The 15,740-nt window shown below is 40.1% G+C and overlaps 1 protein-coding gene across 1 annotated transcript in view; it reads left to right on the top strand.

Moving 5' to 3' along the window:
- Positions 1–15,740, top strand: part of LOC121960829 (phospholipid phosphatase-related protein type 5-like) — a 165,536-nt gene that overhangs the window by 28,870 nt on the left and 120,926 nt on the right. The window contains exon 2 of the mRNA XM_042510702.1: positions 10,751–10,939. Coding sequence (XP_042366636.1) covers positions 10,751–10,939 — 189 coding nt within the window. The remainder of the gene's footprint in view (positions 1–10,750; positions 10,940–15,740) is intronic.

The following is a 15,740-nucleotide window of genomic DNA, read 5'->3' as shown; positions in this document are numbered from 1 at the left end:
TGTGTGGAGAGCATGGCGCTGCCCCAGCCTTCAATCTCCCCTTCCTCCCATGCCTGCCACAATTATTTTCGTTCAAAACTCAGGCCTGCAGGAACCGCCTTCACATCAGCGGGTCGGGAGAAAGACACTGCATGAATATCTTATGAAGTGTGACATGCCAGATAAGCCGGGGCTGCTTGAAGCATGCTACTTTGAAGTTTTCTCCTCTGCCGCTTTGCCTTTTATTAAGAGCTGTTTATTCACACGCAGTGATGAAATCAAATCGTGTGTGCTACACTCGACTCACTTGCAGAAATCAGAAAGCCATATATTCTGGTCCAGAATTTTTAAAATCAACTCTTGTGTCTTTCTGCTCATTTCCTAGCTGTTGCTTCATTTGGTGTAAAAAAAAAAAGAAAAAAGGAGAGACATTGCGCGACAAAAAGAGACATTGATGTGCATTTCAGAGTGAAGAATGTTAGCTAAGGTTTTTCTGCTTGCCTAGTTGTGTGATGTATTGGCTGTATCTGGGTCGCTCTGCTGCCTTTGGCATCATGGTGTAATAAAACACAATGTAAGCATTTCTCACATCTCAACCACAACATGCCTATTTATAGATTCTCAGTCAGTCAGAGTGACATTGTCTTGGCAGCATACCACTTCATTTTAAGTGGTTGTTTCTTAAATATGTCACAAAGGAGAACTGAGTGATTGAAGGCAGATTTCACTCCACAGTTAAATAAAGAAATGTCTCTTTTGGACATTGTAGACTAATGACCCTGTGAAAGAGCTAATTACCATGTCGGGGGTTTGGCTAATATGTTGTCTTGTGATTCCAGCCTCTGTTCATGAACTGAGGGTGTTGTATTTGAATGGACGAAATAAATTCATTTCCTCGAGTCTTAGCTTTGTTTTGTTTTCCAGAGAATTTTTGTGCTCTGTGAGAAAGTAGATGAATCAAGCTGCAGATCTGAGCTGTTGGATGTTTTCAGTCAGCTGTAGAGTAAATCTAACAGCCTTCCATAGTTTGAGTCCATGCTCAGTTCACCAAGCCAGACAACAACATTGTTAGTGTGAAAGCAGAAGCCCTCAGGGCCTTTAGAAACTTCCAGGTCAATTATCAAGTAAATGCAGTGTCCCTCTCAAACCTGAGCCAGTAGGTTTATTAGACTGCAACGCTCCCTGACTGACATCTTGTTGTTGGTACGTACTCTGTAATAGCAACTCGCTGCGGATGACATCAGTTCATTCAATGCACAGATCAAAACAGAATGATTTCCAACAAATCCTAAAATCTAAACAGTAAAATATGTTGAATTCTTTCGAATCTCTTCTCACAAAATAAGAATGTCCAACCCGTTTTACATTTTCTTTTACAGATTTTATGTAAATTCTATTAAATTTGTGCCACACAAGCCTGGCTACTATGAGCATGTTAGCATTTAAAGTTCAGAGCATTAGAGAACAGCCCCTTCTCATTGGGAATTTGTCAGTGATTTTGGCGTAAGATACCCACGCCAAAAGCCACCTTTCGTGGTGGTATAGCATACTGACAGGTGGTGTCTGTTTGTAAAATGGCCGGATGGAAAAGATAGATAGATAGACAGAAAATCATGGGGGAAAAGTAAAAGACAATGACCAAGAAATGTCCTGCAAATTGCAATAAATAAGTAAAAGGCAGCAAAGAAAATGACCTGAAAAAAGTGGGGACATTTTTTTAAAATAATGGTACCTGGAACTTAAACTTTTCTAACTCATAGATGAAAGAACATTCCAAAAATTGTCTAAACTCCACATTAACTAATATAATACCTAAGAGAATATACAAATACCCTGCTTCTGTTTGAGGATAGCAGGCTCCCAGTCTAATTTTATGTTTTTCAGACTTTTGGTGCTTCAGAGTTATGAGCTGCTTGTTGGTAGTCCCCCTTCTTCAAACTGTAAAACTATTGTGCAGTCAGCCTTCATCCCTTCATAAATTCATACTCATATTCTGTGCATCACATGGTCACAGTCAAGACAAAGTAGCCATTTATTCTTTTCATTCATTAAGCTCTATTGTTCAAGGCTCCCAACTACCTGGCATCTTTTTTCTCTCTAAAATGCAACAAAAAAAGAAGAAAAAAAGCAATAGAAAAGTGATGACGTAATTTTTAGCTCTAGCGTTTTGATCTACAGAAGCTGAAAATGATAAAAAATGAAGCGAGACGTTTCAAACTAACATGCATTTGTGGGTTGCTCTGGTGATGCCAAGCTCTCTTTAAACAGGATGAAACTGCTCTCAAACTGAAGTCTTCAACCCCTCTGGAGACATTAAAGCTTTGTCTTCTGATGTTTCTTGTGATTTGTGTAACTGTTTTATTTGATTCTTTGTTCTTTGGTTTATTGTGTGGTGGGTTTTTTCTATTTTGCTGATTGTCTTCTTGTGTATGTTGCTTATTGTCAGACAGACTCAAATTTACATGAACTAGAATTTAATCTTTACCAGCCTTATTTTCTCCCCTCTTCGTATCTCTTGCATCCTTGTTAGTTTCAGCATTAAGTAAGTGGGGGTTTTTTTTAAGCGTGAAAATCTCTTTTGCATGCAGGGATAAGTGGCATGATGTTAACACTGATTCTTGGTGTTACTGTGAACTAACAGTTGACACACTTTACCTGGGTACCATGGTAACAGGTCTTCAGGGTGATGATTAAAATTGGCACATTAATCACATCCACATCATGCAGTGCTGATAAAGAGTTTTCGAGATGGTTAAGTCAGTCAAAGTTTTACTCTGCTGAAAATGAGCATCCCTTTGTTGCTTGTTGCCGTGTAGACAGCTTGGATTTTGTTACATTAGTGATCAAATTGTGCTTTGGTCTCCATTTAACTTTACTGTCTGAAAGGTGTTTGATTGTGCTTTAATGTTCTCTACAAGTGTGTGTGTGTGTGTGTGTGAGAGAGTGTGTGTGTGTGTGTGTGTGTGTGTGTGTGTGTTAAGCGTGGAGTCTTTTCATGCTTTAATGCTGCTGCTGTGCAGGGGGACACCTGCATTCAGCACATCACCAAACTCATTAGTCACTCCTCAGGGAGGAGAGCCAACTCTCTCCTGCCCCCTGTCAGAGGGAGAATACAAAGAAAATACGCCTGTCATCCTTTGCTCTGATGTCATATTTACTGTGGCGGCTTTTTGTATAATCTCAGATAGTTTGACTGTGTGTAGATTACTTGATAATGTAACCCTTTCAAACCTGAGCAAAGTGTTTCACAAGCTTGGGAAGAAGGCATTGAGCAAATGAACAAAAAAAAATTGCAAAAAACAAAACAAAATAGCAAGAAGTTAAATGAAAATTATATGAAAACAAAATAAAAGAGAAGTAAAAAATAAAATAAAAAATGAGAAAGTGGCCCCAAAAAGAATGCAGAAAATAAAAAAAAACAACCCAACCATAAACATATACATATATACATACACACACACACACACACACACACACACACACACACACACACACTCACACACATATATATATACACACACACACACATACATATATATACATATACACACATATATATATGTATATATGTTTTTTGTAACAATATTTTAAACAAATAATTGTAATGGTTGTGAATATAGTTTGCTCACTTTAAAAAGGAAAATCTAATCATAACCCCCCACACCCACCCACCCACTCCATTTTCTGGCCTTTCACTAATTTCTTGCAATTTATGGGACAAATGCCACAAATTGGTCACGAGTGGCACACCCAGTATGATGTCATTGAGCAGATAAATACAGTTGGGTTGTAGATGAAACTGTGAATTCACAAGTTCTGCTTAATAGTATGTTAAACATAGTGTATAGTTGTAGAGCAGATAATTAGTCCGTGAGGCTGATGTTGCTCCAGTGTCATCTCTCTGTATTGATGTGTGTGTTCTCTCCTGCTGAGGAGCTGTGTTACTCAGATACCACTAACATCAGCTCCTGCATCAGTTCTCTTGCTCTAATTCCTGTTGTTGCCATGGTCACACTGCAAGTTTAGAAAGTTGAACCATATCTGTGTCTGAGTTTTGTGCCTCCAACCCAACACAATGAAGGCAAATGTCGTTCTATTTGTGATGCCCAAAGCACTTAATAATGGAATGTTCTTGCATGCCAAAACTGAGAGTTGAAAAGGGTCCTCTATGTTGCTTTCCAGCTCCATTAATGATATTTCAGTAACATTTTTGAGCCTTTGTTTCCTATTTTCACTGCCTGTCATTTTTATGCATCTATGACTGTGAGAGCCGTACTGAGGAACTTCTTTCCGGTTGTCCATCCTTCCATCTGTACATAGACAAATAGTCCTATTCTTGTGAACACAATAGCTCTAGAACACCTTTCCTCATATTTGGCACAGATGTCCTTATGGACTCAAGGATAAATTGATTAGAAATTGGTGGTCAAAGGCCAAAAGTCAGATAAATTGTGGAATACATCAAATAAATACCAGCTGCTTCATTAAAAAAGGACAATAAAGAGTTAATAGAATCATCAATGTGGCTCTCTGTTTTTGGCCTGACATTCAGTCATACCAGTATGGAAGTGCACTGGGACGAGACAGAGACACATGAAAACATCAGGTTGTCACAATCAGTGTCTATGCTGATATCAACCTTGAAACCAACAGATTTCTTTATCTGCTTTTGTTTATTGGAAATCTTACAACCAAACTGACTCTGTGAACATTGTGTGTGTGTTGACTGTGTGTAGATTGTGTGTAGCCTAATCGGTGCCTCAGCAGTGGAGCAGTGACTGTGGCACTCCTCACAGGCTGAGCAGGACAGTGACAGATGGACCTATAGGTCTACAGAGGACTCCACTGTGTTCACACACTCACCACTGCTTGCATGAACTTCTCTCTGATTGGCTTAATTTGGATCCTCCTTTCTGCATGATTGGTCCTCTGTGTGTGTGTGTGTGTGTGTGTGTGTGTGTGTGTGTGTGTAAAATTAAAAGCACACATATTGCATATGTGTGAAATATATATAACATAACGTATATGTGTATATGTGTGTGTATAGACATAAGGAGCCTGAGATCTAAGTTGTTCAGTCAACAACTGATTCTCCAATTTGTTCCAGCCTGTTCTCATTCTTTTTTTCAAGATTATTTTTTGGGGTTTTTTGCCTTTATTTGAGATGACATTCTAAGCGGGAAATGGGGGCGAGAGAGGGATAACACTGTTACGGCCAGCTCGCAGACTGCAACAAATAACAAGGATGCGCTCAGATGTAAAGCAGACAACCAATATTTATTAATATAAATGAGGCAAAAGGTAGTGGAATGTGAAAATGAATATCAGGGGTGAATGCAGGTGTATGGATGCGATGATCATGTGTGGTGCGTGTTGTAGAGTGCAAGGGAAACAAAAGGAAAGGCAATGTGGGCGGCGTGGCTGGCCGACAGCGAAGCAGGAACAACCATGGGACCCACAGCAGCACAGCTTAAATAATCAGGAGCACTGGCCAGGTATTCCTGATTAGGCAGTCGGCTCCTCGTGGCCCAGGACCTGGAGCACCCATGGCGAGGAGACTGCCCCTGTATACAGGGCGCCCCCTCTGCCAACTGAGCTGCTGGGCCCCCCACCTGCTCTCATTCTGAAGTCGTCAAATACTGCAGCTTTTGCGTTGCTTTTGGAATGTGATCAGGACACCAAAAGCTACCTTTTGCATCAGCATTATAGGCTGTGGCAACATGACATTTGATTTGTGCATATAACAATAAATAACTCGAAACTAGTAATATATGGAAATTATTACCTCATTATTGCTTTATTTAGTTGCACTCTCACAAAAAATGTAGTAGTAGTCTTTTCTTTCACGTGATATATGAAAACATAAATGTCACATGTGCTTCTCTGCAAGATCTGCTTTCCTACACGCCTAAGAAAACCCTTTTTTTCCAGGGCTTTGACAGATTAGCCTCACGTCTTAGAAACAGTGAGCTGTCCAGGCAGCATGTTAAATGTGCAGCATGATATCCATCAGGCTGACACATGAAGGGTCACAGGTGTCACAAGCTGCAAATGTCTTTTTGGCCAACGTCCATTAAACAACTGCATTTAAAGCTCTGTTCAGCAGCAGTAACACTGGAATTTATCTGACTGTATCAAATTTCCACATATTACAATATTCTAATTGTCCTTGAAAGTAGAAAGCCTGTGACAGTATTACAATATTGCAATGGAATCATTTTTTTCTTGTCTTTCTCAGTCTGCTGACAGATGTGTCATCCTTCACACATTCTGTGCTCCATGATGAATGTGTTTTCAGGCGTGTGGCTTTATTTACTCTGATGGTGTGGCAACGGTTTAATGGATTCATTACCTTTTTCAATAAAAACAGTAACACATCCTTTAAAAAATGTGTTTTCAGTTTGACAGTTTTCCTGTTTGTGGAGTTTTGGCTGTGTTGGCAGTGTGGCTGTTTGGATGCTGATTTTGGTCAGTTGATTCACCACTTTGGTCCAGACTGAAATATCTCATCAGCTGCTGGATGGATTGGCTTCTGACGTTCATGTTCTTCTGTTAGGATGTAAGGAGGCGGCTCATGGTCAGGTGTAGAAAAAAACCAACATCAAATTCAGACAGAAAGTAAACATGGGATTTGTTGGACACACCCACAACCTCTCCCGCCCGTCCTATAGACACCCTTATATTTTGTAGTTACCAGCAGCATATGAACCTGACCCTGTCCTGCTGTAGTACATGTTGATATGGCAGGTTCCATTTAGCTGTTTTCTCAAGTGATGCCACCCTTGTGCAGATCTTGCGGATGCAGCAGATGCTGTCTGGCCGTCTATCAGCGTAAAATATCACTGAGCCCGGCTGCATTCTTCCCTGAGGCTGGACAGTGACTTTTCATGCGCACGCAAAAGGTGTCGTTTGTCATCATGGACTTACACCAAAAGCACTGTCAAAGCTGTGCTATTTTACAGGTTCAGAATGAGAACAGGCTGTGTGTCCGGGTTCACTATAAATTTAGAGCCAAACCATGATTTTTTTTCCAAAACCTAACCACTTGCCTTGGTCACCTATCCTAACCATTTACTTTTGTTGGTGTTTATGTTGCATCCTGCAATATAAACAGCAGATGCAGGAGAATACCTAGACCATAATATGTAGACTTGGTAGTCCACTGATAAACTGTGACGACTTGGATGAGAATGTGTTGGCTGTGCCAAGTTGCAGAGCTGCTAAGATTGTAGTCTCTCACTATATTTTCATTTCTTGTGTCTTTTCTCAGTTTTTTACAATAATTATCTCAGCAAAACCAATAAATATTCAGCGATATTTGATAAAGAAACATAGTTCTGTTGATCATCATGCCGTCTGTTTCATGCTCAGTCCCCCAGTGAGTGCTCACTGAACGCCCCCCAAAACCACAGAAAGAAACAGATTATTCCCTGAAATTCTAAAAACACCCTGAGAATGTTTCTTCATGAGATATTATAGTGATAATATACTGAGCACAGGGGTTTATAGTTAATAGTAGAGCTGTCTTTCTTTTAACACTGGAGTCATAATGTGTGCAAACTGTGATTAACCACCTTGTGATGATGTTATTGATGATGTTATGTAGGAAGAATGCATCATTAGAGTGTTTGAGCATGAAGCCAGCAGCATATGCATTTGGCCTAGTTAATATTAAAATGGGGAAGTGATGATGGAGTGATACAGTAATGGCAGCCATTACTCAGAGCTGTCAGCGTGTACCCACCTGACTCCACACACCCTCTGCATCTCCGTCTCTGTCTGTCTCTCCGTCTCCATCCGTCTCTCTGTCTCCTGTGACAGCCTTCACTTATGTATCCCAGCGTGTCACTGAAGCACATAAATGCGTCTCCAGTGTTGGAGAGAAAGACAGAGAGAGAGTGAGGAGTATAAAAAACAAGATGAGGCTTCAATGATCCATGTGGGGAAATGGGGTCGCTGCAGAAATACGAGGAAAATAGAAACAGAAAAAGAAAATATAAATAAGTACCGAGCCAGCGGTGGGTACTGAACATTACACAACTGCTCCAGCATGTCAGGAAGTGGAAATGTATGAAGAGTTATGGCAGAGTTATGAAGAAGGGCAAACAGCACAAGAACACAGACAACAAAGCACCTTTTGAAAGTATGGCAAAAAAGATAACAATGGAGTGCAGGCTATGTGATACTGAATGAGGGAAAAAAATTAAGGTTGCCAAGTTTATGTGGGGCTCTCAGTACCTGTTTCAATATGCATAGGAGCTTATGCTTATGCTTATGATTTTAACCCTTTAACACCTGGGTTGCCGTCAGTTTTCTTTTGCTGCATTCAGACACCTGTTAGGATTATTTAAACCTTTAAAATTGGTTTGATTTCTTCCACATGTGGAAAAAAAGATCATGAGCAACTAGACTAGAAATGTCTCTCAAACTGCAAACAAATAGTAAAAGTGAAAATATTTTACATAAATGTTACAAAAAGGGGAAATATGTATTCCATTTTTTTCCCCACAAACTGCAAAAAATAATGGTAAAAGGTAAGGGGTAAGGAAAGTAAAAGGTACTTTTGCAAAAAAATAGCTGTGGGGGGTTATGACATCTTATCCAAAAAAAGAGAAAAATCCAGTAAACAACTGCATTTATAATTCTCTTAATTTTATGTTTAAAACAATATGACAAGAAAGGAGAGGGGGTGATGTATTACATTTTGTAAAAGTTTCTGGATGTCATTTTGTTGTAGTTGTTCTCTTTTTTTCTTACTTTTTAAGAAATTTTCTTAGGACTTAGAACTTTTTACTAAAACTTTTGTACTGCAATGTAAAAACTAGGGGCAATTGTGCAACGTCAATTTACATCCACTAAAATTACTTGTTTTGCCACTGACAGGCTCAGATTGTGTCTGACAACATTTTGGAAATGATCCCTACAGAGACAGAGTTTTTTGTTTAAGAGTAAGATCCTTTTTGTTGAACCAGAAACAGCCCTTACATCTCCATTGCGATCAAGCAAAACTAGGCAGCACTGATCAAATATAAACCAAGATTCTGTTACCGTATTGCCTATTTCTCACCTCAAAAGTCTTTAGAAACATATTTTAGTGCAGTGTTTGGCTGTACTATGAGAATTTTTGAGAAAGAAGCAAGTGGCATACTGTTTACTGTTTTGTAGAAACCAATGCTGAAAGAAATGAAATCAAACTAAAACTCAAATATGAACCAAAATTCTGTTACTCCATTGCGTGTTTGCACCTCAAGTGTTTTTAGAAACAAGTTTTAATGCACTGTTTAACTGTGATACGAGATTGTATGTTATCACCCTGACACCATGTTGTTTCCTGTGAGAAAACAGCCCATTCTCGGTGCTCAGTGCTTTTGGCATATGAGCACACTAAAAGCCACATTTTGCATCCAAACAGAACGCGGCTGAACAGCGTCAGATGACAACTCTCACAGACACTGTTCGCTTCTAGTTTGAATGTGTGTGTGTGTGTTTTCAACACCTTAACAAATGCCTCTTTTGACTATATCTAACCATCCATGACTATGTTGCCCAATCCTAACCATCAAGACGATCTGTGCTGTTGTATAAACATAAGGACCGTGCTGCGTCATTCCCCTATGTGTATTTATTGACATCACGGTAACGGCATCCCGGAGTGTAAACAGCTGATGTAGGAGGATACCTAAAATGTTATCAATAGATGAGGAAGGTCACTGACTGAGCGGCACCATGTTACGAGCTGGGATGAGATCCAGTTGGAAAAAACGGCCAATCTTGCATTATGTCACCCACCAGGGGGAGCAGGTATTGGCCCACTGTAGTGCAGTGCATTCTGGTAGTTGTAGGTTTTCACCATTCTTGAGCAAAAGCGAATAACTCATCCCTTCTCCTCAGTTCTCTCTGGTCATGTAGCACCAATTTCAAAAGATTTGTGCCTCTACTGCAGAGACAGCTGATGAGAGATAGCTGTGAAATAGTTGTTTAAACTCATGTAATGCCTCACGTTACTGCCTCCCAGCAGTAACTGGCAACCTGTTAGAGAGACACACCACAGAGCATCTCCTCGCCTCTGTCCCTTTCTACTTCAGTCCAAATCAATGAATGTGACATCATGCGGCTTCTGCTCATTCACTTTTATGTACTGATTCATTTCTCTGATGATATATGGGCTGCTTTTAGAGCAGGGAGCGTCAGCCAGAGGTGGAGACACTTATGACGTCTACCCCCCGCCACCCCCCCCCCCCCCCTTCATTCTCTCATCCTGCTTTGGTTAAACATGGATGTGCATATCCACTTTACACACATACACGCACGTGCGCACACACACAAAAAGATGGAAGGAGCTGTCAATCCTCCTATTTGTGTACAAGTCCCTCTAATCTTTCTCTCTCGCGCTCACACACATAAGAGAGGGGGGTTAGCCAAGCCTCCTCATCTCTGTCATGCTCACACACCCTCACACACCCGCCGGCTCTCTCTCTCTCTCTCCCCCTCTCTCTCTCTGTGTGTCTTTCCTCTCTCTCTCACACACTCTCAGTCTGTAGTCGCAGCAGTAGCGAGCAGAGGAAGCCAGGGCGCGCGAGCCTCCACCACGATCAGAGAGCGGCTGATCGCGTGCAGCCGAGCCGTCATGAGCCGGTCAGCGAGAGTCGGTGCCGCCGGGGAGGAGGAGGAGGCCGGGTAGGAGCGCGCGAGAGAGAGGGGGAGAGAGAGAAAAGGCTTGGTTCTCATTAAATGTCTCTCGCTCTCTGTCTGCATCATGCTGTACTTCCAGCTGGTGATCATGGCCGGGACCGTCATGCTGGCCTACTACTTCGAGTACACCGACACCTTCAGCGTGCACGTGCAGGGCTTTTTCTGCTACGACACCACGTACACTAAACCGTACCTGGGACCGGAGGACAGCAGCGCCGTCCCGCCCGTCCTGCTCTACGCCCTGGTGGCCGGGCTGCCCACGCTGCTGGTGAGTGATCAAACTTCCGCCGTCACACCTGCACGCGCTCTCACCTCATCACACACACTTCCTCATAGATAGCGTTGGTTTTTTTTTTAATTAGAAGCTAAAAGCACTCTGCTTCTGCCTCATCTCTGGACTGTTGTCAAACAACGTTTAGCTAATGTGGAACTAAAGTTGATTAATCAATAAGTCAACCGACACATTTAAATGATTTGAATCATTCGGTTTGAATAATTGATTAATTATTTAGGTCATTTAGACAAACACAGCCCACACTCTGTGGTTGACTGTGAGATGAGAGAAAAAGCAGCATCTCAGCCACAATCTGTTGGTCGGACAAAAAAAAAAGACATTTATAGGCACACACAATGTCACGCTGGGCTCCGAGAACTTATTATGACACCTTTAAATTTTTTTTAACATTGTATAGGACAATTACCAAATAAATCAATAAATACATATAAAAGAATGTGTGTGATTGCCCAATAATATATAATATTCAAGTTAGGAAAATTAGGACAGATATTCTCTCTTTCAATTCAATTCAAAAGGTTTTATTGGTAGGACATTTGACATGTGTTGCCAAAGCACAATGACAACTAAAATACAGAGAATGAAATTATTAATGAATGAAACGAATGTCAATATTAGTCAAATTGAGTTACATATGTAATTGTAAAGAATATATATGTGTGTGTGTGTGTGTAGCCTATATATAAAGGTGGGCATCACCAGAGACCCCATAATGCAATATTATTGCGATTTTTGACATATTGTGATAGGCTTAATATTGTGATAACATAAATTTTAATACATTGCAATTTATTTGCTTTTTTTTCAACTGTGAATTATATTTCTAAAGGAAAAAAAATCTCTTTTATGCAGTAAAGCTTTAAAAATTAAATATTTCACTTAAATCATTTTTTGGCAGCATCGGTATCTGGGCCAAAAAAAGCAAAAACAGTGAACCTTTAATTTGTATTGCATAAAGGGATGCGTGATATTTGATTTTTTTGCTGATATTCAATATGCAGATACATAACAACTCATTTGGCCAATAATTTGTACAGCTTTTTTACCAACAAGTTTAGTGATCGTCAAGTCTTTTCTGTCGTCGAATTAACATCATATTCTGCATACTCTTATCGTGATGTCCTCACAGCAGATGGAGATATGGAATACAATGCTTTTTAATGTATGTAACATTCAGTTACGCAAAATAAGAAAAAAATACCTCAACTTAGGGGCAATGTTTTGTGCATGTCCACTTTGTCAATTTTTTTTTTTATCATATCCGCAGAAATTTCAGTTTAAAGTCAATATTTGCCAACACAGATAAATGCTGATATTATTTGGCATCACTTATTGCTATATAAATAATTCATATAATTAAAAAAAATCAGTACTTAGTGTCTGTGTATTCATGCAATCTTGTCATACAAAATATCTATCTAAGCATGATATGCTGTATCGACCCCCCATATATATCCTTTTCCTCAGGGCACAGCCTCCATGGAGATTACTGCTGATTTTTGCTCAGTCTTTGCCCCCCAGGGTGATACAAAAGTTATACACGTCATCCATCACCATGTGAAATCTCCGTTTCATCTTCTGAGTTATTAGCATTCATCAGATTAAATATTCTCCAGAGTAATTCTGATATCATTATTTTTTTCATTAAGATAGCATCTTCTTATAGATTACTGCTGAAGTTGAAAGATGACAAGCTCACATTGAAATTGGCATATCCAGGCAGCTGTCACATAACAGAGTGCACAGATGAAAAGGGAGAGCTAACTGCTTATCTGTATCGATTTGAACTGTTCTGAATGCACCGACGAGCGCTGACCGATGGTCAGGCTGATGAATTATCAGCTGTCACCTCTGGGTGGAGGGAGGATACTGTGCTGAGTAATTGTGACATGATGCTTCAGCCCTCGTGATGATGACATGTGACTGTCCTGATCTTAGCTCTTTGTGACAAAAAGCCAAAAAAATTAAAATGGCATTTAGGGAATCCATTGCTCAGTGACTAAGATCTTATGTGGAAACTACCTGTTGGTCTGGACTTACTTGGTTTCTGTCTGTATTTATGATGGAGCCATATTAACCCTTTGAAAACTGGAGTGACATCACTTTACTTGTGCTGCCTTCAGGCACCTTTAACAAGTATTTTGACCTTTAAACCTTGAACAAAGGTGCTACAGGATTATGATAACCCTTAAGTACTTCATCCAGGTAATTTCTTTTCTTGAAACCTAATTTTCTTTTACATTTATGGGGATATTTTCTTTCTTTTTTTTGCTTATTGCCTTCTTCCCATGTTTTTAAAATAATTCAAGCCACTTTGCTTAGGTTTAAAGGGTTAAGTTATTATCAGTCTGAAGAATAGTTCCTGGCTATTGTTTCTGAGTAAGTTCTTCCTTGATGGTTTTTAAAGTTGCAATCATTTTTTGGCCACTTGGGGGCAACACAATCTATAAACAACACCAACATGCTATGGCCTTGTAGGTTGGGATGAAATGATGACTGTTTTAGCAAACACTTGTTATTAGTGCAGCCGGCAGACACAGCAACATTAGCATTCATCAGGAGTGGTGTTTGTGTGATGCTGTGTTTTTGGTCTCCATCAACTCCTGAGAATAATATCTGTTTCTGTAGCTCATAAATGGTTCACTGTGTTCCATGGCTAGTCTCTGATTGTGTGCATGTGTTTGTGTGTGCGCGTGCTGTTTGCTGCTGAGCAGGTAGAGTACAGCGGCTTTACCAGAGCTTTGTCTCTGAAATCAGACATAGATCTCAGTCTGAGCGAGATCTTTCAAAGTTAAGTCATTTAAACCATCATGAAGATGAGTGCAGCTTTAATTTACAGTTCACCTTTGCCAGAGCTCAGTTCCATGATGTGATAATTTACAGTGTGTCCCCTCCTCTACATGGATACAGGCTGTATGCAGTGTTTCCTCTAGGATTTTTTTCAGCAGTGGGGGCAGGCTCTCCGGGGAGCCGTGGCGGCGTAAACAAATGACACTTGACTGCAGATTTTAGTTTTATGCCCAGCATAATGCCCCTTTTTATTGAATGGTTGGCATGAAAATCGCTTTTTAAAGGCTGAATGTAAAAATACATCATGGCGTGTATATCGCTTAATGCTATCAATTAGTTTACTCACGTTAGCGACACTGAGTTGAGTTGGCACCGGGCCCAATTAACTTAAGCTACGTAACCTTAGCTGGCCATCAATATTTTGCGAATGTTTATTTAACTAATAAAATCTATTATAAGTTTTCTTAAGCTAATAAGTCTACCTTTTCTCCGGTAAGTTGCACGCTATTTTCAAGCCGACACTCCTGTGACTCTCCGACCTGATGCCTGGATGCGAGTAGCTAATTAACGTCGGCACCAGTTAGTTCTGTTGGGGGGTGGGAGGGGGCGGTGGTATCTACTCCAAAGAGTAGATATGGAGCAAGATAGTTATCTGCCTCAGCACTCGCGACACCCAACGCAGTGCATGTCTGTGCTGTGATGCGGCGGTGGTGTATTTGCAATTTAAAAAAAAAAACAACCAAAAAAAAACGACATTTGAAGGAGCGGCGGGTAGGATTTAGGAGTGGCGGGCCATCACTCCTAAATGAGTGTAGAGGAAACACTGGTATGTGAACTACACAAGTATGTCCGTCCATCCATCCATCCATCCATCCATCCATCCATCCAATCAGACTTTGTTTGTATAGCACTTCTCATTCAAGGAAAACTCTAAAAAAGAATTCTTCGTAAAATAAAACCAGAAGTCCGCCCCACCCATTACTTTTACTATTATTATTATTATTAATAATAATAAAAACAACAACAACAACAACAACAACAATAATAATAATAATGATAATAAAAGATTAAAATACTCTAATATGTAGATAAAAGCCAAATGAAAGAATAACAGCACAAAGTATAATAATAGATAAAAAATGTTTGAATAATAAAATGATATAACAGTCAGTAAATAAATAGGTAAAGTTCAATTGAAATATGAAGTTCAGTTGACTATGAAGGTAGGTCTTGAGTTTGCTTTTAGAAATTTCAACTCCCTCCACTGCCCTTGGGTCTTCAGGCAGGCTGTTTCACAAACGTGGACCATATTGATAAAAAGATGCCTCACCTGGGAAATGTGGATTTGATGATTTGATGATTTGAAATGTGGATGATGATGATGATGATGATCATCATCATCATTGAGTACATAACGTATAAATCTGCTATTACTGCCACATTACACTGCCACACTTGTAGGCAGTTTGCACAACAGGATGTATGAAAAACTTTGAGCCCTGGCTTACCTCTAAAATGTGGAGGTGTGACAGAGAGAGATAGAGAGAGACGGACAGACAGAGAGTGCGAGTATGGACAGAAGTGTAGACGTTATACAAGACGTGCCTTTGATCATGAAGCCCAGTGCTACTGTTTCTCTCTGGCTTATCAGTGAAGTGTATGAAGTCCACTGCAGACGGGAGTCTGTACTGACAGAGACAAACAGAGAACTGACTCATATGAACGCTCCGACGTGGGTTGAATGCACATCAGCAGGTCTGTGTTACATACATCCTCTGCATGTTGCTGCACTGCATTTTTATAAACTGTGATAATCTGGTCTCAGGTCACAAAGCGCTGCGTCACTCCTTCTCTTTGCAATATTAGTATTTATAGAACTGAAAATACATTCAGTATATACAAGTTTTTTATGCTTCTGTGGTGTTGATAGCTACGGAAGCCCTAAGCGGACGTGTTTTTTTTTTTTTTTACAAGCCGTTTTCTC

Source organism: Plectropomus leopardus, chromosome 21, assembly GCF_008729295.1.
Source record: "Plectropomus leopardus isolate mb chromosome 21, YSFRI_Pleo_2.0, whole genome shotgun sequence".
Taxonomy (NCBI): Eukaryota; Metazoa; Chordata; class Actinopteri; order Perciformes; family Serranidae; genus Plectropomus; species Plectropomus leopardus.
Note: the sequence above shows the minus strand (reverse complement) of the source record. Positions and strands in the feature narration are given on the sequence as shown.